Here is an 18578-nt window from a genome sequence, read left to right as displayed (position 1 = left end):
TTTTTTAAAAACCGGTCACCTTTCTTCAAAAACTATCTCCTCTGAGCGCGTTTGTCGTTTCGGCTTCAAAATAACACAGGAGAGAGATTAAACCCTTGTGCATAAAATAACAGAACCGTTTTGTGATACCTGCTCCGGTTTTGATTTTATGACCCTTCAAAGACCCGCTGCACTGATGCTCCTGCGGTGCTGTTTTTTTAAGATGGCTGCTCAAAAGCAGGAAGCACCAACATGCCCACACAATGCAGACAAGGTAGGTACACTAGACAAAAGTCTTGGGACACTTCAGACTAAAAGTAGACAAAAGTATTGGGACACTTAGGACTAGCACCTGCCAAATACGCGGGCCCGAACAACGCTGCTTGCAGCTTTAATTTATATTTGCTTTTTAATTGTGTATTTTTATTTCTGTTTTAAATGTTATTTTTTAGCCCTTTGTTTTTCAACTGTGCTTGTTTTTAAAGGGCTTTATAAATAAAGTTGGTATGGTATGGTAACTTAGAATTTAATGGCAACAACACATTGCAAAAAAGGTTAGCACAGGGGCATTTTTACCAGTGTGTTACATGGCCTTTCCTTTTAACAACACCCAGTAAAGGTTTGGGAACTGAGGAGACACATTTTTGAAGTGGAATTATTTCCCATTCTTGCTTGATGTACAGCTTAAGTTGTTCAACTGTCTTCGTTGTGGTATTTTAGGCTTTATTGCGCCACACATTTTCTGTGGGAGACAGGTCTGGACTACAGGCAGGCCAGTCTAGTACCCGCACTCTTTTACTACGAAGCCACACTGTTGTAACAGAAGCAGGGGCGTATGTACCTTTCAGCATTAATGGTGCCTTCACAGATGTGTAAGTTACCCATGCCTTCGCCACTAATACACCCCCATACCATCACACATGCTGCCTTTTACACTTTGCGCCTAGAACAATACAGATAGTTCTTTTTCTCTTTGTTTTGGAGGACACAACGTCCAGTTTCCAAAAAAAATTGGAAATGTGGACTCGTCAGACCACAGAACACTTTTGTCCATCTTACAAACCCCGTTTCCATATGAGTTGGGAAATTGTGTTAGATGTAAATATAAACGGAATACAATGATTTGCAAATCATTTTCAACCCATATTCAGTTGAATATGCTACAAAGACAACATATTTGATGTTCAAACTGATAAACCTTTTTTTTTTTTTGCAAATAATCATTAACTTTAGAATTTGATGGCAGCAACACGTGACAAATAAGTTAGGAAAGGTGGCAATAAATACTGATAAAGTTGAGGAATGCTCATCAAACACTTATTTGGAACATCCCACAGGTGTGCAGGCTAATTGGGAACAGGTGGGTGCCATGATTGGGTATAAAAACAGCTTCCCAAAAAATGCTCAGTCTTTCACAAGAAAGGATGGGGCGAGGTACACCCCTTTGTCCACAACTGCGTGAGCAAATAGTCAAACAGTTTAAGAACAACGTTTCTCAAAGTGCAATTGCAAGAAATGTAGGGATTTCAACATCTACGCTCCATAATATCATCAAAAGGTTCAGAGAATCTGGAGAAATCACTCCACGTAAGCGGCATGGCCGGAAACCAACATTGAATGACCGTGACCTTCCATCCCTCAGACGGCACTGTATCAAAAACCGACATCAATCTCTAAAGGATATCACCACATGGGCTCAGGAACACTTCAGAAAACCAATGTCACTAAATACAGTTGGTCGCTACATCTGTAAGTGCAAGTTAAAGCTCTACTATGCAAAGCGAAAGCCATTTATCAACAACACCCAGAAACGCCGCCGGCTTCTCTGGGCCCGAGATCATCCAAGATGGACTCATGCAAAGTGGAAAAGTGTTCTGTGGTCTGACGAGTCCACATTTCAAATTGTTTTTGGAAATATTTGACATTGTGTCATCCGGACCAAAAGGGAAGCGAACCATCCAGACTGTTATCGACGCAAAGTTGAAAAGCCAGCATGTGTGATGGTATGGGGGTGCATTAGTGCCCAAGACATGGGTAACTTACACATCTGTGAAGGCACCATTAATGCTGAAAGGTACATACAGGTTTTGGAACAACATATGCTGCCATTTAAACACCGTCTTTTTCATGGACGCCCCTGCTTATTTCAGCAAGACAATGCCAAGCCACATTCAGCACGTGTTACAACAGCGTGGCTTCGTAAAAACAAGAGTGCGGGTACTTTCCTGGCCCGCCTGCAGTCCAGACCTGTCTCCCATCGAAAATGTGTGGCGCAATATGAAGCGTAAAATACGACAGCGGAGACCCCGGACTGTTGAACGACTGAAGCTCTACATAAAACAAGAATGGGAAGAATTCCACTTTCTAAGCTTCAACAATTAGTTTCCTCAGTTGCCAATCGTTTATTGAGTGTTGTTAAAAGAAAAGGTGATGTAACACAGTGGTGAACATGCCCTTTCCCAACTACTTTGGCACGTGTTGCAGCCTAAGTTAATTATTATTTGCAAAAAAAAATAAAGTTTATGAGTTTGAACATCAAATATCTTGTCTTTGTAGTGCATTCAATTGAATATGGGTTGAAAAGGATTTGCAAATCATTGTATTCCGTTTATATTTACATATAACACAATTTCCCAACTCATATGGAAACAGGGTTTGTAGATGAGCTCGGGCCCAGCGAAGCCGGCGGCGTTTCTGGGTGTTGTTGATAAATAGCTTTGGCTTTGCATAGTAGTTTTAACTTGCACTTACAGATGTAGCGACCAACTGTAGTTACTGACAGTGGTTTTCTGAAGTGTTCCTGACCCCATGTGGTCATATCCTTTACACACCGATGTCGCTTTTTGATGCAGTACAACCTGAGAGATTGAAGGTCACGAGCATTCAATGTTACGTGCAGTGTTTTTTCCCGATTTTCTGAAACTTTTGATAATATTACGAACCGTAGATAAGGTTAAAGTACCAATGATTGTCACACACACTAGGTGTGGTGAAATTTGTCCTCTGCATTTGACCCATCCGCTTGTTCACCCCCTGGTAGATGGTGAAATCCCTAAATTCCTTGCAATAACTGGTTGAGAAATGTTGTTCTTAAACTGTTGGGACAATTTACCTATGCATTTGTTGACAAAGTGGTGACCCTCGCCCCGTCCTTGTTTGTGAACGACTGAGCATTTCATGGAAGCTGCTTTTATACCCAATCATGGCACCCACCTGTTCCCAATTTGCCTGTTCACCTGTGGGATGTTCCAAATAAGTCTTTGATGTGCATTCCTCAACTTTCTAAGTCTTTTTTGCCACTTGTGCCAGCTTTTTTGAAACATGTTGCAGGCACCAAATTCCAAATGAGCTATTATTTGCAAAAAATACAGTTTTCCAGTTCGAACGTTAAATATCTTGTCTTTGCAGTCTATTCAATTAAATATAAGTTGAAAAGGATTTGCAAATCATTGTATTCTCTTTTTATTTACCATTTACTCAACGTGACAACTTCACTGCTAGAGATGCGCGGATAGGCAATTATTTCATCCGCAACCGCATCAGAAAGTATTCAACCATCCGCCATCCACCCGTTTCTAACATTTAATCAAAACCGCACCCGCCCGCCATCCGCCACCCGCCCGTTGTTATATATCTAATATAGACGATGCAAGGCATTAGTGAGGTTATAAAGCTTTTGCCTGTTAAAGAAAGGAGACTGATCCAATGCAGCACAGACATTCAATGCATGCCACGCTGTCACGGCCCAGACGCACACCAGTGCGCAATCATATGGGAGCCGCGCTGAGCGCACCTCCAAGCGCGTGGAGGTGCGATGTCCCTCGCACCCGCGGCGGCTCCACCCGGGCTCGCGCCCGAGGCTTCAGCGCGTACCGCGGCGGCCATCCTACTCGTCGCGGCCTAGCCCTCGCGGCTCTCGCTGCCGGCGAAGGCCGGGTATGGGCCCGACGCTCCAGCGCCATCCATTTTCAGGGCTAGTTGATTCGGCAGGTGGGTTGTTACACACTCCTTAGCGGGTTCCGACTTCCATGGCCACCGTCCTGCTGTCTATATCAACCAGGGTGAGCCCCACCCCTTTCGTGAGCGCACTGCGTGCAGAGTGACCCCTGTTACGCGCCCCCGGCAGCAGGGGTGGCGGGCAGGTAAGCTGCTTACCTGCTGCGCGTGACGCCGGCCGCGGCGAAGGCGGACGAGGCGGGGTGTCGGTGCGGTGGGCGCGGTGGTGACCCTGGACGTGCGTCGGGCCCTTCTCGCGGATCGCCTGAGCTACGGCTCCCGGTGGGGCCTTCTCGGGGGAAGGGGCCTCGGTCCCGGACCCCGGCGAGGCGTCGGGGGCCTTCTCCGCTCCGTAAAAGTGTCCATCTCTTTTTTTTTTTTTTCTGTTGTGGCATATGCAGCAGGTGCCTGCTCGTTTTTCGTATGTGGGTAACAACATTTAACTATGTATATATATTTCCCAATTGGTTTAACTGCCACCCGCCTGAATCTATTTAAAATCTAATTTTTTTTTATTTCAACCGCCCGACCCGACCCGCGGATAAAATCTAAAATTTTTTTTATTTCAACCGCCCGATCCGCGGATAATCCGCGGTTGTGTCCGCAAACCGCGCATTTCTATTCACTGCTTTTGGGGTTTGTATATTCAGGTCACTACGGTGGTATGATGATTAAATATTTTTGTCGCTAATAGTAAAGCATTCCCCTTAATATAAGCCTTCTTAAATTGGGTAAATAAACCTCCGAGCCCACAGTATGTTGTCATAAGTACCTTCTCAGTGCGGATCTCAATGTCGGCCGGCTGAGCTTGAGCGCTCTCCTGGATGACCTTGTGCTCCTTCTCCAGCTCTGTGATGGACTGCTTTATCTCAGCAGCGCGGTTGAAATCCTGCGCTGCGATGCACTCCTGCAAGGCTTCCTTGGCCTCCAAGATCCGTACCGTCACCTCTGCTAGCTGAATGGAGGAGCCGGGGGATAAGGTTATTCCTTAGCTGAAAGCCCTCCTGGGGATTGTTGACAGGAGGCAAGCGACACGCGTCGACAAGAAAAACAACAACAGCCGCCTGGAGACTCTCTGAAGAAGGATCAGGTGAGGAACATGGGGGCTCAGGATGCTTGCTGAGATTAAGATGCAAGGAAGAAATGTGACTGCGACGGAGGTAAAACTAGGACAAATAAAATAGAGAGAAGCTTGGCATGCAAAGACAAATCCCTCTTTAACCAGTCACACATGCCTGGTAAAATCCTTAACCATCTGCTCCAGAGAGAACAGTTGGAGGAGATGTTCCCACCTGAATTTGCTGGCGACGGCTCGCGTTCTCGTCCACTGGCTGGCTCGCTTCTGTGATTGGCTCCCGCAGATCGGAGATGATTTCTGCCACCTGTGCAGAATTGGATGTTTGAAGTCATACGGCCTTCTGTGATTTTCATCTTCAGAGTTAGAATGTATGAATACATTTAAAATGTGTTCTTGTTCTGCATAAGGACTGTGAATGATAGACCCAATTCCCCGAAAAATTGTGGTTCCCCTGTATGAGAGAGAAAAAGATCTCACAATCTGAATACGTCTTTGATCGTCAGGCACAAGTGTGATGAGCTTCTCTGTGAGCAAGGAGACCAGCGAGGAGGGCGTGTGTGGCAGAGCCAGCATCTCCTGCAGCACAGCCACCACGCGCTTCCTGCGATGACAGGAGAACATCAGAGTGAAAGCAAAAAGCCTTCCGCTGAGGCGTGTCTCTCTTACCTGCCGCCTTCCTCGTTGGTGTCCAGGCAGCCGATGAGCTGGATGAGCTGTTGAGAGATGAACTCCTTGGTCATCACCAACTCCAGCTGGTTCAAGTCTGCCCTCTGCTCCTCAGACAGCACTGGCACCGCCTTCAAATACCTGCAGCAGGTCAGGAAGGACAGTTACGGAACCGCGTCGACCGCTACCCACACAGAGAGCCGAATATGTCTACACCCCTCCAGCAACATCTACCAATAATTACAACAAATAGCAAGCACAGGTTGAAGAATCATTTTTTTAGATGTACAAAACCCAAAAGCAGTGAAGTTGTCACGTTGTGTAAATGGTAAATAAAAAGACAATACAATGATTTGCAAATCCTTTTCAACTTATATTCAACTGAATAGACTGCAAAGACAAGATACTTAATGTTCAAACTGGTAAACTTTGTTGTTTTTTGCAAATATTCGCTCATTTGGAATTTGATGCCTGCAACTTGTTTCAAAAAAAGCTGGCACAAGTGGCAAAAAACACTGAGAAAGTTGAGGAATGCTCATCAAATACTTATTTGGAACATCCCACAGGTGAACAGGCTAATTGGGAACAGGTGGGTGCCATGATTGGGTATAAAAGCAGCTTCCATGAAATGCTCAGTCATTCACAAACAAGGACGGGGCGAGGGTCACCACTTTATCAACAAATGCCTGAGCAAATTGTTTAAGAACAACATTTCTCAAACAGCTATTGCAAGGAATTTACCATCTACGCTCCGTAATATCATCAAAAAGTTCAGAGAATCTGGAGAAATCACTGCACGTAAGCAGCAATGCAATCCCTCAGGCGGTACTGCATCAAAAAGCGACATCAGTGGGTAAAGGATATCACCACATGGTCTCAAGAACACTTCAGAAAACCGCTGTCAGTAACTAGTTTGTCGCTACATCTGTAAGTGCAAGTTAAAACGCTACCATCCAAAACCAAAGCCATTTATCAACAACACCCAGAAACGCCGCCGGCTTCGCTGGGCCCGAGCTCATCTAAGATGGACTGATGCAAAGTGGAAAAGTGTTCTGTGGTCTGACGAGTCCACATTTCAAGTTGTTTTTGGAAACTGTGGATGTTGTGTCCTTCGGACCAAGGAGGAAAAGAATCATCCGTATTGTTCTAGGCGCAAAGTTGAAAAGTCAGCATCTGTGATGGTATGGGGGTGTATTAGTGCCCAAGGCATGGGTAACTTACACATCTGTGAAGGCACCATTAATGCTGAAAAGGTACATACAGCTTGTGGAGCAACATATGTTGCCATCCAAGCAACGTCTTTTTCATGGACGCCCCTGCTTATTTCAGCAAGACAATGCCAAGTCACATTCTTCCCTTTTTACAACAGCGTGGCTTCGTAGCAAAAAAGTGCGGGTACTAGACTGGCCTGGCTGTAGTCCAGACCTGTCTCCCATTGAAAATGTGTGGTGCAATATGAAGGCTAAAATATGAGAAGGGAGACTGTTGAACAACTTAAGCTGTACATCAAGCAAGAATGGGAAATAATTCCCCTTCAAAAATGTGTCTCCTCAGTTCCCAAACCTTTACTGAGTGTTGTTAAAAGGAAAGGCCATGTAACACACTGGTAAAAATGCCTTTTTTGCAATGTGTTGCTGCCATTAAATTCTAAGTTCATGATTATTTGCAAAAAAAATGCAGTTTCTCAGTGTCAACATGAAATATCTTGTCTTTGCAGTCTATTCAATTGAATATAAGCAGAAAAGGATTTGCACATCATTGTATTCTGTTTTTATTTACCATTTACACAACGTGACAACTTCACTGCTTTTGGGTTTTGTAAATGCTGCTTGCGTTGTGAGTTCAATTATGTTGACAGGAGTCGTGTCCCATGATGGACAGGCTTGATAAAAAGTTGCCCAAACACTTTTCATTTAGACTGTGGCAGTGTACCAAATAAAGTGTCTCATGAGTACAGTAATCCCTTATATATTTTAACGAATTTCCGCAATGTAACAAACATAATTGAGAAATGTAATATTTTCCTAGCTGGAGAATAAAAAACCTGTTTACTACCTTGGAAATACATTTTTCAACATTATGAGAGACCTCTTGACATGAAATAACACCCTTAAATCACCTTTAATCCAATATAGTAATGCTGCCTGAGGCAAAGCCAATCAGTGGCCGCAATACTGAACAGCGTGCTCTGATTGGTTTGATCTCATCTAGTTGCTAATACTACTGTAGTATAGATATTTTTAAATCATTCATGCTTGAAAATGCTTAATTTTGAGCAAAAATGTTGTATAATATGGTTAAATAAATAAATAAAAATTATGCAATGTTGATAATACCGCAATATTTGTAGCGCGATGGGACGACTGTATCTCGTGAAAATTCATGCTAATGTTACAAAATGAAGCAGGTATTTTAGTATTGATAATGGCCCACAGCTAACCTAACCATTTCAAGTGGAACCTCAATTTACGACCCTCTCTTTTTGCAAACTTTTCGCTTTACACACTTTAGAACGAGAAGCCGGAACCACAGTAAGTTTTTAATTGTGATGAGGACCGACTTTTCTGAAAAAATGTGCCAAAGCGGACGTATTTCAAAAGAGAGAAGACTACCTTTTGTTCAGCTGCTCCTTTATCTACTTTGCCGATTTTTAATGTACTATAAGTAGATTTAAAATGTTTATTATTAAAGCTATGTTATTGGGGTTAGGGATTTTTGTGATTTCTGATCATTTGTGAGGGCACCATAGAGACTTCTGTGAGTGTTTTGGCAGAGCAGCACATACAGAACAGTGCAGATTGTTGTTCTTCAGGCCCGTTAATAAATCGTCCCCTTATGTTTGTTTGATATACAGTGCTGTATGGAACTTTATATTAGGGATGTCACAAAAATCATTTTTTGAATGAATCGCAATTCTTTTCTGTAAAGATTCTTAATCGATTCAAATCTGTCCCTGTCCAGCTACTCAGGCAAATAATTTTGTTGATGTAGATCGGTGTTTCCCAAAGTGGGGTATCCGTACCCCCAGGGGTACGCGAGGTGATTGTAGGGGGTACGTCTGAATGAACTTAATCTCGGATTACAGGGGCTCTCCGCTACCATATTTAATGTACGAGATAAAATTGAGGCTACGATTATTTGTATTTGACTTTATTCATTTAATTTAATTAAACAAAACCACTTTTCTTTTACGTACGGTAATATAAAAATAAATCAGAGCTAGTCATTGATTTTATGGAGGAATGTAGTTGTACATAGAACTGCAACCGAATGTTATTAAAAAAAAAGTATTGATTTTGAATAGAGAATGGTTTTGAATCGAAAAGCAATTCTGAATTGAAAAGTCACCCCCAAGAATCGAATCGAATCATGTGGTGCCCAAAGATTCACAGCCCTACTTTATATTGTGTTCAAAGTGTACAAACCTTTACTAAAATCAATCAATCAATCAATCAATCTTTATTTATATAGCCCTAAATCACAAGTGTCTCAAAGGGCTGCACAAGCCACAACGACATCCTCGGTACAAAGCCCACATACGGGCAAGGAAAAACTCACCCCAGTGGGACGTCGATGTAAAATATGGACTTTTGTCTAGGCTGGAATCAATGATAAATATTTACATTGTTTCATATGGCAAAATTTGCTTCACTATACAAACTTTTCCTGTTACGAACCAATTACATACCTGCCAACTTTTGAAATCAGAAAAACCTAGTAGCCAGGGTCCAGGGGCCGCAGGGCCCGTTAGGTCCAGGACAAAGTCCTGGTGGGGGGTTCCTGCGCCCCCCGACGCAAAATGATTGATTGCATTCAGACAGGTTAAAATGTTGCTAAAACCATCACTTTTCTATCAGTCACAGTGACTTTTCAAAACAAAAATATTACAGCAAAAATCATATGGGTTGATTGACATGTTTATTCTGTAAGCTAACTTCAATAGTTTGAAATTATTTTGACAGTTAATGCCAGTTATCCTGTCAACCTTTCACAAGACTTCGATTTGTTAATTGAAAGTATAAACACTTTTTACAGTAAACAAATGGTAAAACAGTACTAAACAATTCCATTAAAAAAAAATTGGTGTCATTATTAACTTTCTGTCCAAGCTTGTACTGCCTTGTTCAATTGTAAAAAATATTCTGTGCCTAAAATTCACATTTCTATCACAATTATCATACTGTAAACATGGTAAGCTAACGTCATTAAAATTAATAGTCCTGTCAATAGCATGGAATTACAATTCAAATGTAGTGTTTTTGTAAGCCTTTCAAAAGAATTCAAAATATGAAAAATTAACGCAAATTAATTTAAGCCATCAGACACTTGAAAAGTGGCACATCACATCTCTAATGTAATCATTTTAACTTTTCAACAGAAATAGCACTGCAAAAATATTAAGGACATACTTCTGTATTTTGGTAGTTATGCTGTCAACATTTAACAAGATTTCTTCAACTTGGACTTAAAAGCATAAATAGTATAAACACTTTTAACAGTATAACAGTACTAAACAATTCCAATAGATAACATTGGTGTCATTACCTTTTTGTTTGCTCAATTATTGCCTCCGTAAATAAAACTTCGGCATTTATCACATCCAAAGAATCTGTTTGGGCGACGAAAAACGTTGAAAGTTTTCCACTTGTACCGAAATCTGTTACCCATCGGAAGTTGTAACTCCAGGGGGCGATGTTCCCATGGCGTTTGTTTGATGGTTAAATGGCAAGCCCAAAGAGGAGGAGAAGAAGAACGCTTGCGTAAATGGCGTAAACTATCCTTAATGCTGAAACGTCAGTTGTCAGAATTTCAGCATTAATAAATTACACATATTCTGGAAATCAATGACTTGCTTTCATTATAGTATGAGTCCATTGTATTAGCTGTTGATTCTCTCACACACATGCTGTACATTTTCCAGATTAAAAGCTATCATGGAATGAAACGTCAGTTGTCAGAATTTCAGCATTAATAAATTACACATATTCTGGAAATCAATGATTTACTTTCATTATAGTATGAGTCCATTGTTATTATTAATGCTGAAATTCTGACAACTGACGTTTCGGCAGGATAGTTTACGCCATTTACGCAAGCGTTCTTCTTCTCCTCCTCTTTGGGCTTGCCGTTTAACCATCAAACAAACATCATGGGAACATCGCCCCCTGGAGTTACAAATTCCGATGGGTAACAGATTTCGGAACAACAACGGCATTAGACTTGTGTTTTTTTGTCCCAACGTGGTCTTTTACATCGCTAATTCCTCCGTGTCCGATCGAAAAATCTTGTCTGCACAAGGTGCAATTCGCGTAGTTTTCACCCTTAATTATTCCCGGATAGGCTTTTGAATATTCTTCACGCAATGACTGCAGTTTTCTTTTCGGTTTAAGACTCGTTTGCGATTTTTCTCCGGCTGATTCCATGATCGTTCGCTCGTTTGGAAACAATGGCAACAAGTGCCTCGTGCTTGGCAGCGGTGCTATAAATAGCCTCGCGCATGGCATTCGGAATGTCTCGATAGGAAGTTACGGGAAGCAGTGTCGATTATCATTGTTGTTACGCGATTTCGTGAATAAAACTTAAAAAAAAATAAAAAAATTTTAATGAATGAAAAACCGTATTTTTTATCACTGCAACCGTAACCCGGAATAGGTTGATGAAAACCGTACTAATTACGGGAAAACCGGAGTAGTTGGCAGGTATGAATGTGGATAATGCCGCAATATTTGTAGCGCGATGGGACGACTGTATCTCGTGAAAATTCATGCTAATGTTACAAAATGAAGCAGGTATTTTAGTATTGATAATGGCCCACAGCTAACCTAACCATTTCAAGTGGAACCTCGATTTACGAACCTCTCTTTTTGCAAACTTTTCGCTTTACACACTTTAGGACGAGAAGCCGGAACCACAGTAAGTTTTTAATTGTGATGAGAACCGACTTTTCTGAAAAAATTTGCCAAAGCGGACTTATTTCAAAAGCAAGCTGCTCCTTTATCTACTTTGCCGATTTTTAATGTACTATAAGTAGATTTAAAATGTTTATTATTAAAGCTATGTTATTGGGGTTAGGGATTTTTGTGATTTCTGATCATTTGTGAGGGCACCATAGAGACTTCTGTGAGTGTTTTGGCAGAGCAGCACATACAGAACAGTGCAGATTGTTGTTCTTCAGGCCCGTTAATAAATCGTCCCCTTGTTATGTTTGTTTGATATACAGTGCTGTATGGAACTTTATATTAGGCATGTCACAAAAATCGATTTTTGAATGAATCGCAATTCTTATCTGTAAAGATTCTTAATCGATTCAAATTTGTCCTGTCCAGCTACTCAGGCAAATGATTTTGTTGATGTAGATCAGTGTTTCCCAAAGTGGGGTATGCGTACCCCCAGGGGTACGCGAGGTGATTGTAGGGGGTACGTCTGAATTAACTTAATCTCGGATTACAGGGGCTCTCCGCTACCATATTTAATGTACGAGATAAAATTGAGGCTACGATTATTTGTATTTGACTTTATTCATTTAATTTAATTAAATAAAACCACTTTTCTTTTACGTAATATAGAAATAAATCAGAGCTAGTCATTGATTTTATGGAGGAATGTAGTTGTACATAGAACTGCAACCGAATGTTATTAAAAAAAAGTATTGATTTTGAATAGAGAATGGTTTTGAATCGAAAAGCAATTCTGAATTGAAAAGTCACCCCCAAGAATCGAATCGAATCATGTGGTGCCCAAAGATTCACAGCCCTACTTTATATTGTGTTCAAAGTGTACAAACCTTTACTAAAATATGGACTTTTGTCTAGGCTGGAATCCATGATAAATATTTACATTGTTTCGTATGGCAAATTTTGCTTCAATATACAAACTTTTCCTGTTACGAACCAATTACGTTAGTAAGTCGAGGTTCCACTGTAATGTGACTTGTTTAATGGAGTTACACACGGCAACTAACACTTGGTTTTTTAGGAACACAATTAGACATCTAATGGATGTAACATACCCGCAGAGGTAGTCCGTGAACATGACAGTGTCTGGTAAGACTTGCTCCAACATTTCTTCACCGTCATCTCCTTTTCCCTTGATGAACTCGCACAGAGCTCGCCAGTAAAGAACATTCTCACACGTCAGAGAGTCCACTGGGATCAGCTTCCTGTTCAAAAACACGCACAGGAAATGGATTCAACTTCTGTTCAAAACCCCAGCAAAAAGCAAAATGTGGACTGTGCAGGTGCACCTGTTGTCCAGCTGTGTTCTGTTCTGCAGCAACTCGTCAGCGGCCATGCCGTTGAATATGGCCTGGAGCGTGTCCAGAGCTGTTTCGGCACAGTTCTCCACATCAAGTCTGTGGAGAAGCTCCACCACATTTCCATCCAGACGCAGCAGCCAGGCGGGCAGCAGACGGGAGCAAACCATCTCCTTTACGGCCTCTACACCAAATACATTTGAATGGTGTTTAGACAGAAAAAAAGCTTATTTTACAGGCTGAATGTTACCTGCTGTGTCACGGAGGCCTTGCTGCAGCAGACTCACTCTCTGTGCAATGGTCAGAGCTTTAACATGAACCTTGTCAGCCAGAACCTTCAAAACAAAAAGACACGATGACGCATGCTTCCATCGGGACAAATGTGAACCAACGCACAACACAGCTTACCTGGTAGGCTAACTTGCGGACGTTCTCTTTGATGTCGCGTGTGCGTTTTAGAACTTTGGGGAGGGTGCGAGGAGACATGGCAATGCAGGAGAGGACAGCCCTTCTCACCTCAGCATTGGTGTCATTCTCCAGGATCAACATGAAGGCTGAACAGAGGAGATAGGAGACAAGTGCTATATACAGTCGTGTGCAAAATCCTTGGAGCACCATTAGATATGCTTTTTTTATCTATTAAAACCTGGTAAAAAGCCCATAATTATGCTTGTATGTGCGTTAGAGATGCGCGGATAGGCAATTATTTCATCCGCAACCGCATCAGAAAGTCGTCAACCATCCGCCATCCACCCGATCTAATATTTAATCAAAACCGCATCCGCCCGCACCCGCCCGTTGTTATATATCTAATATAGACGATGCAAGGCATTAGTGAGGTTATAAAGCTTTTGCCTGTTAAAGAAAGGAGACTGATCCAATGCAGCACAGACATTCAATGCGTGCCACGCTGTCACGGCCCAGACGCACACCAGTGCGCAATCATATGGGAGCCGCGCTGAGCGCACCTCCAAGCGCGTGGAGGTGCGATGTCCCTCGCACTCGCGCCCGAGGCTTCAGCGCGCACCGCGGCGGCCATCCTACTCGTCACGGCCTAGCCCTCGCGGCTCTCGCTGCCGGCGACGGCCGGGTATGGGCCCGACGCTCCAGCGCCATCCATTTTCAGGGCTAGCTGATTCGGCAGGTGGGTTGTTACACACTCCTTAGCGGGTTCCGACTTCCATGGCCACCGTCCTGCTGTCTATATCAACCAGGGTGAGCCCCACCCCTTCCGTGAGCGCACTGCGCGCGGAGTGACCCCTGTTACGCGCCCCCGGCAACAGGGGTGGCGGGCAGGTAAGCTGCGCGGGCGGAGCGCGCGGAGTGACCCGTTACGAGCCCCCGGCCACGGGGGTGGCGGGCAGGTAAGCTGCTTACCTGCTGCGCGTGACGCCGGCCGCGGCGAAGGCGGACGAGGCGCGGTGTCGGTGCGGTGGGCGCAGTGGTGACCCTGGACGTGCGTCGGGCCCTTCTCTCGGATCGCCTCAGCTACGGCTCCCGGTGGGGCCCTCTCGGGGGAAGGGGCCTCGGTCCCGGACCCCGGCGAGGCGTCCCTTCTCCGCTCGGTAAAAGTGTCCATCTCTTTTTTTTTCTTCTTCTGTTGTGGCATATGCTGCAGGTGCCTGCTCGTTTTTCGTATGTGGGTAACAACATTTAACTATGTATATATATTTCCCAATTGGTTTAACTGCCACCCGCCTGAATCTATTTAAAATCTAATTTTTTTTTATTTCAACCGCCCGACCCGACCCGCGGATAAAATCTAATTTTTTTTTATTTCAACCGCCCGATCCGCGGACTCCACGGTTGTGTCCGCAAACCGCGCATCTCTAATGTGTTAATCCATCTGCTTGTTAATGTCTACCTCCTGGTTTATGGAAGATGATGACAAGACGGGCTTCTGTATGTCAGTGAAACAGCGTTTGTAAGATCACGTATCCTTCCTGACAAAGAAGATATACAGTGGAATTGCTTTCACGGACCTGACTATTTGCAAACTTTTTGGTTTACGAACATTTTTGATCAGGCAAAATATGTCTCTGTGTACAAACGTTTCATTCCTTCATTTTGTGTCCTGCTGGAAGCCTAAAAGTGCTGCAATTCTGATTACATTAATTTTAATATTAAAATTTTACTGTAGCAATATGGTTGTTAACGTTTATTACCGCCACACCTTCAAAATGAGGTAGCTTTTTTTATTTACTTGAAAACAAATCAAAGTAATGCACACAAAGTCTGACGCTATTTTTAACTTTTATTACCAATCTTATGATAATAAGCAACAGCACATTTCAACAGGTTTAACCTCCCGTGCACACTTTTGTCTCGTGAGTCTGCACTTCCCCGGAAACACAACACTTCCTCATTCTGTGCCAATCACCTTTTAGGCACAGACGGTGGGTTTGCAAACATGGGAAAAACTGACATCAAATCCAAACCACACAAACCGGTTGGTGTACCGGTTGAGACGCATAATAGATTTAGCTCTTTAGCTAGTCCTACACCCCAGTCTACCGGGCACCACACCTTAGTCATAGGGGACTCCATCACCCGAAACATAAAGCTTAGCAAACCAGCCACAATTAAGTGCATCCCTGGGGCCAGAGCACCTGACATTGAGGCTAATCTTAGGGAGCTAACTCGCAACAGGCCTAGTAAACACGTACGACAGGCTAATCGCACCACCAGTTATGCGAATATAGTTGTACACGTTGGCTCCAATGACACTAGAATGAGACAGTCAGAGATTACAAAGAGAAACATAGCCAGGACTTGTGATCTCGCTAGAAAGCTGTCCAGGCATCGAGTAATTGTCTCTGGCCCCCTGCCTGCGAGAGGCAATGATGAGAGATATAGCAGATTAGTCTCGCTTAACAAGTGGCTGGCTAGCTTCTGTAGACAACAGGGACTAACGTTTATTGATAATTGGCCCTCTTTCTGGGGCAAACCAGGCTTGCTGATGAGGGACGGCCTTCACCCTAACCAGGAAGGCGCCATCATCCTGCCTAAAAACATAGACTACTGTTTAAGTCACATTTGACTAACTACACTAGAGCAAGCCCGGTCACAGGCAATTACAGATCCTGCTAGTCCGGGTGAGGAGTCAGTTAAGCTAGAACTAGCCAGCACCAGGCTGGATAATTCCTGTACGCATAGCAATTTTCTTAGAATAACACACAACTCACATAATGTGTTTTCTGTTGTGAATGTGTCCGGGGTAGATATGCTGACCCGTCTCCGCTCGGGATGGTGTCCTGCTGGCCCCACTATGGACTGGACTCTTACTATTATGTTGGATCCACTATGGACTGGACTCTCACAATATTATGTCAGACCCACTCGACATCCATTGCTTTCGGTCTCCCCTAGAGGGGGGGGGGGGTTACCCACATATGCGGTCCTCTCCAAGGTTTCTCATAGTCATTCACATCGACGTCCCACTGGGGTGAGTTTTTCCTTGCCCTTATGTGGGCTTTGTACAGAGGATGTCGTTGTGGCTTGTGCAGCCCTTTGAGACACTTGTGATTTAGGGCTATATAAATAAACATTGATTGATTGATTGATTGACAAACATTACACATTTACATTAGCTGGTTGTTACAGTATGAATTAATACCCATCCATCCATCCATCCATCTTCTTCCGCTTATCCGAGGTCGGGTCGCGGGGGCAGCAGCCTAAGCAGCTCTTCCTGTGGGACCCCGAGGCGTTCCCAGGCCAGCCGGGAGACATAGTCTTCCCAACGTGTCCTGGGTCTTCCTCGCGGCCTCCTACCGGTCGGACGTGCCCTAAACACCTCCTTAGGGAGGCGTTCGGGTGGCATCCTGACCAGATGCCCGAACCACCTCATCTGGCTCCTCTCGATGTGGAGGAGCAGCGGCTTTACTTTGAGCTCCTCCCGGATGGCAGAGCTTCTCACCCTATCTCTAAGGGAGAGCCCCGCCACCCGGCGGAAGAAACTCATTTCGGCCGCTTGTACCCGTGATCTTGTCCTTTCGGTCATAACCCAAAGCTCATGACCATAGGTGAGGATGGGAACGTAGATCGACCGGTAAATTGAGAGCTTTGCCTTCCGGCTCAGCTCCTTCTTCACCACAACGGATCGATACAGCGTCCGCATTACTGAAGACGCCGCACCGATCCGCCTGTCGATCTCACGATTCACTCTTCCCTCACTCGTGAACAAGACTTTGAGGTACTTGAACTCCTCCACTTGGGGCAAGATCTCCTCCCCAACCCGGAGATGGCACTCCACCCTTTTCCTTGCGCTTTATTGACAAGTGATGTACAGAAAACTTGTACCGTAAAAAAAACAAAAAGATGATCACCGAAACTGGGCTACAGAAGCCAGATGTAAGCAAAACGCACGCCATTGTCTTGAACGCTGTCTAAAACTCACAATCTCACCAAGTATATATTTCTCATTTCTAGTCAAAATATCTACGGTGAACAAACTTCATTAAAATCACAATCTTCTAAATAGTCATTTTTCAGTGAGACACTTGAGAACTTGATTTTAAGCAATAGATCTAGGAAAAAAATACTACTTTTGAGAATCACAAGTTTGTTATGTGAAGTGAAGTGAATTATATTTATATAGCGCTTTTCTCTAGTGACTCAAAGCGCTTATACATAGTGAAAGCCAATATCTAAGTTACATTTAAACCAGTGTTGGTGGCACTGGGAGCATGTGGGTAAAGTGTCTTTCCCAAGGACACAACGGTAGTGACTAGTATGGCGGAAGCAGGGATCGAACCTGCAACCCTGCTGGCACAGCTACTCTACCAACCGAGCTATATAAGACAAAATCTCACAATACTAGTAAGTTTGGCTAATAATACATTTGAATTGTTAATGTCCTATTTTAAAACAGCTTACTGAGACAATTTTGACTTCTATTGGCAGATTTGTTTTGCTCATTCGAAGTTATTTTTGCTTGAACAAGTTATTTAAAAAAAAAAAAAATCTGCTAATGGAACAAGTCAAAATTGTCTCTGTAAAATGTATTGAAATAAGAAATTAGCAATCAAAACGTCTTATAAGCTATACTTACTAGTATTGCTAACTTGTGATGCACAAAGGCAGTATTGTTTTTCTCAGAAGATCTATTGTCTGAAAACAAGTTCTTATGTCTCACTATTCAGGGGATTGTGACTTGTATAAAGTTTGTTCAGATATGTTGACTAGAAATGAGAAATATATACTTGGTGACATTAGAAGTGTTTCCAGGGAGACCACACAGTTATAGGGATGTCACGGTAGAAAAATGTCTTATCACGGTTATTGTGACCTAAATTATCAGTTATTATTATCGCGGTACTTTTTAAATGTGCTAAAAAAAACTTAAAACTACTTATACTGAAATATTTTAACCAGGTTTTATAAAAATTAAAAAAAAACACATTCAAAATGTATGTACCGTATTTTTCGAACTATACTGTAAGTCGCAGTTTTTTTCTTATACTCAGGAGCGACTTATGTGTGAAATTATTAATACATTAGCGTAAAATATCAAATAATATTATTTATCTCATTCACGTAAGAGACTAGACGTATAAGATTTCATTGGATTTAGCGATTAGGAGTGACAGATTGTTTGGTAAACGT

General features: G+C 43.0%; 1 protein-coding gene across 2 annotated transcripts in view; it reads right to left on the bottom strand.

Annotated features, from left to right (window-relative positions):
* Positions 1-18578, bottom strand: part of ncapg (non-SMC condensin I complex, subunit G) — a 65894-nt gene that overhangs the window by 27751 nt on the left and 19565 nt on the right. For both annotated transcript variants that reach the window (XM_061984448.1, XM_061984447.2), the window contains exons 5-12: positions 13380-13525; positions 13222-13306; positions 12963-13155; positions 12729-12878; positions 5720-5860; positions 5531-5654; positions 5268-5357; positions 4748-4930 (exon numbers count right to left, since the gene is read on the bottom strand). In XM_061984448.1, coding sequence (XP_061840432.1) covers positions 4748-4930; positions 5268-5357; positions 5531-5654; positions 5720-5860; positions 12729-12878; positions 12963-13155; positions 13222-13306; positions 13380-13525 — 1112 coding nt within the window. The remainder of the gene's footprint in view (positions 1-4747; positions 4931-5267; positions 5358-5530; positions 5655-5719; positions 5861-12728; positions 12879-12962; positions 13156-13221; positions 13307-13379; positions 13526-18578) is intronic.

The sequence above is a fragment of the Nerophis lumbriciformis genome, linkage group LG25 (genome assembly GCF_033978685.3).
Source record: "Nerophis lumbriciformis linkage group LG25, RoL_Nlum_v2.1, whole genome shotgun sequence".
Classification (NCBI taxonomy): Eukaryota; Metazoa; Chordata; class Actinopteri; order Syngnathiformes; family Syngnathidae; genus Nerophis; species Nerophis lumbriciformis.
Note: the sequence above shows the minus strand (reverse complement) of the source record. Positions and strands in the feature narration are given on the sequence as shown.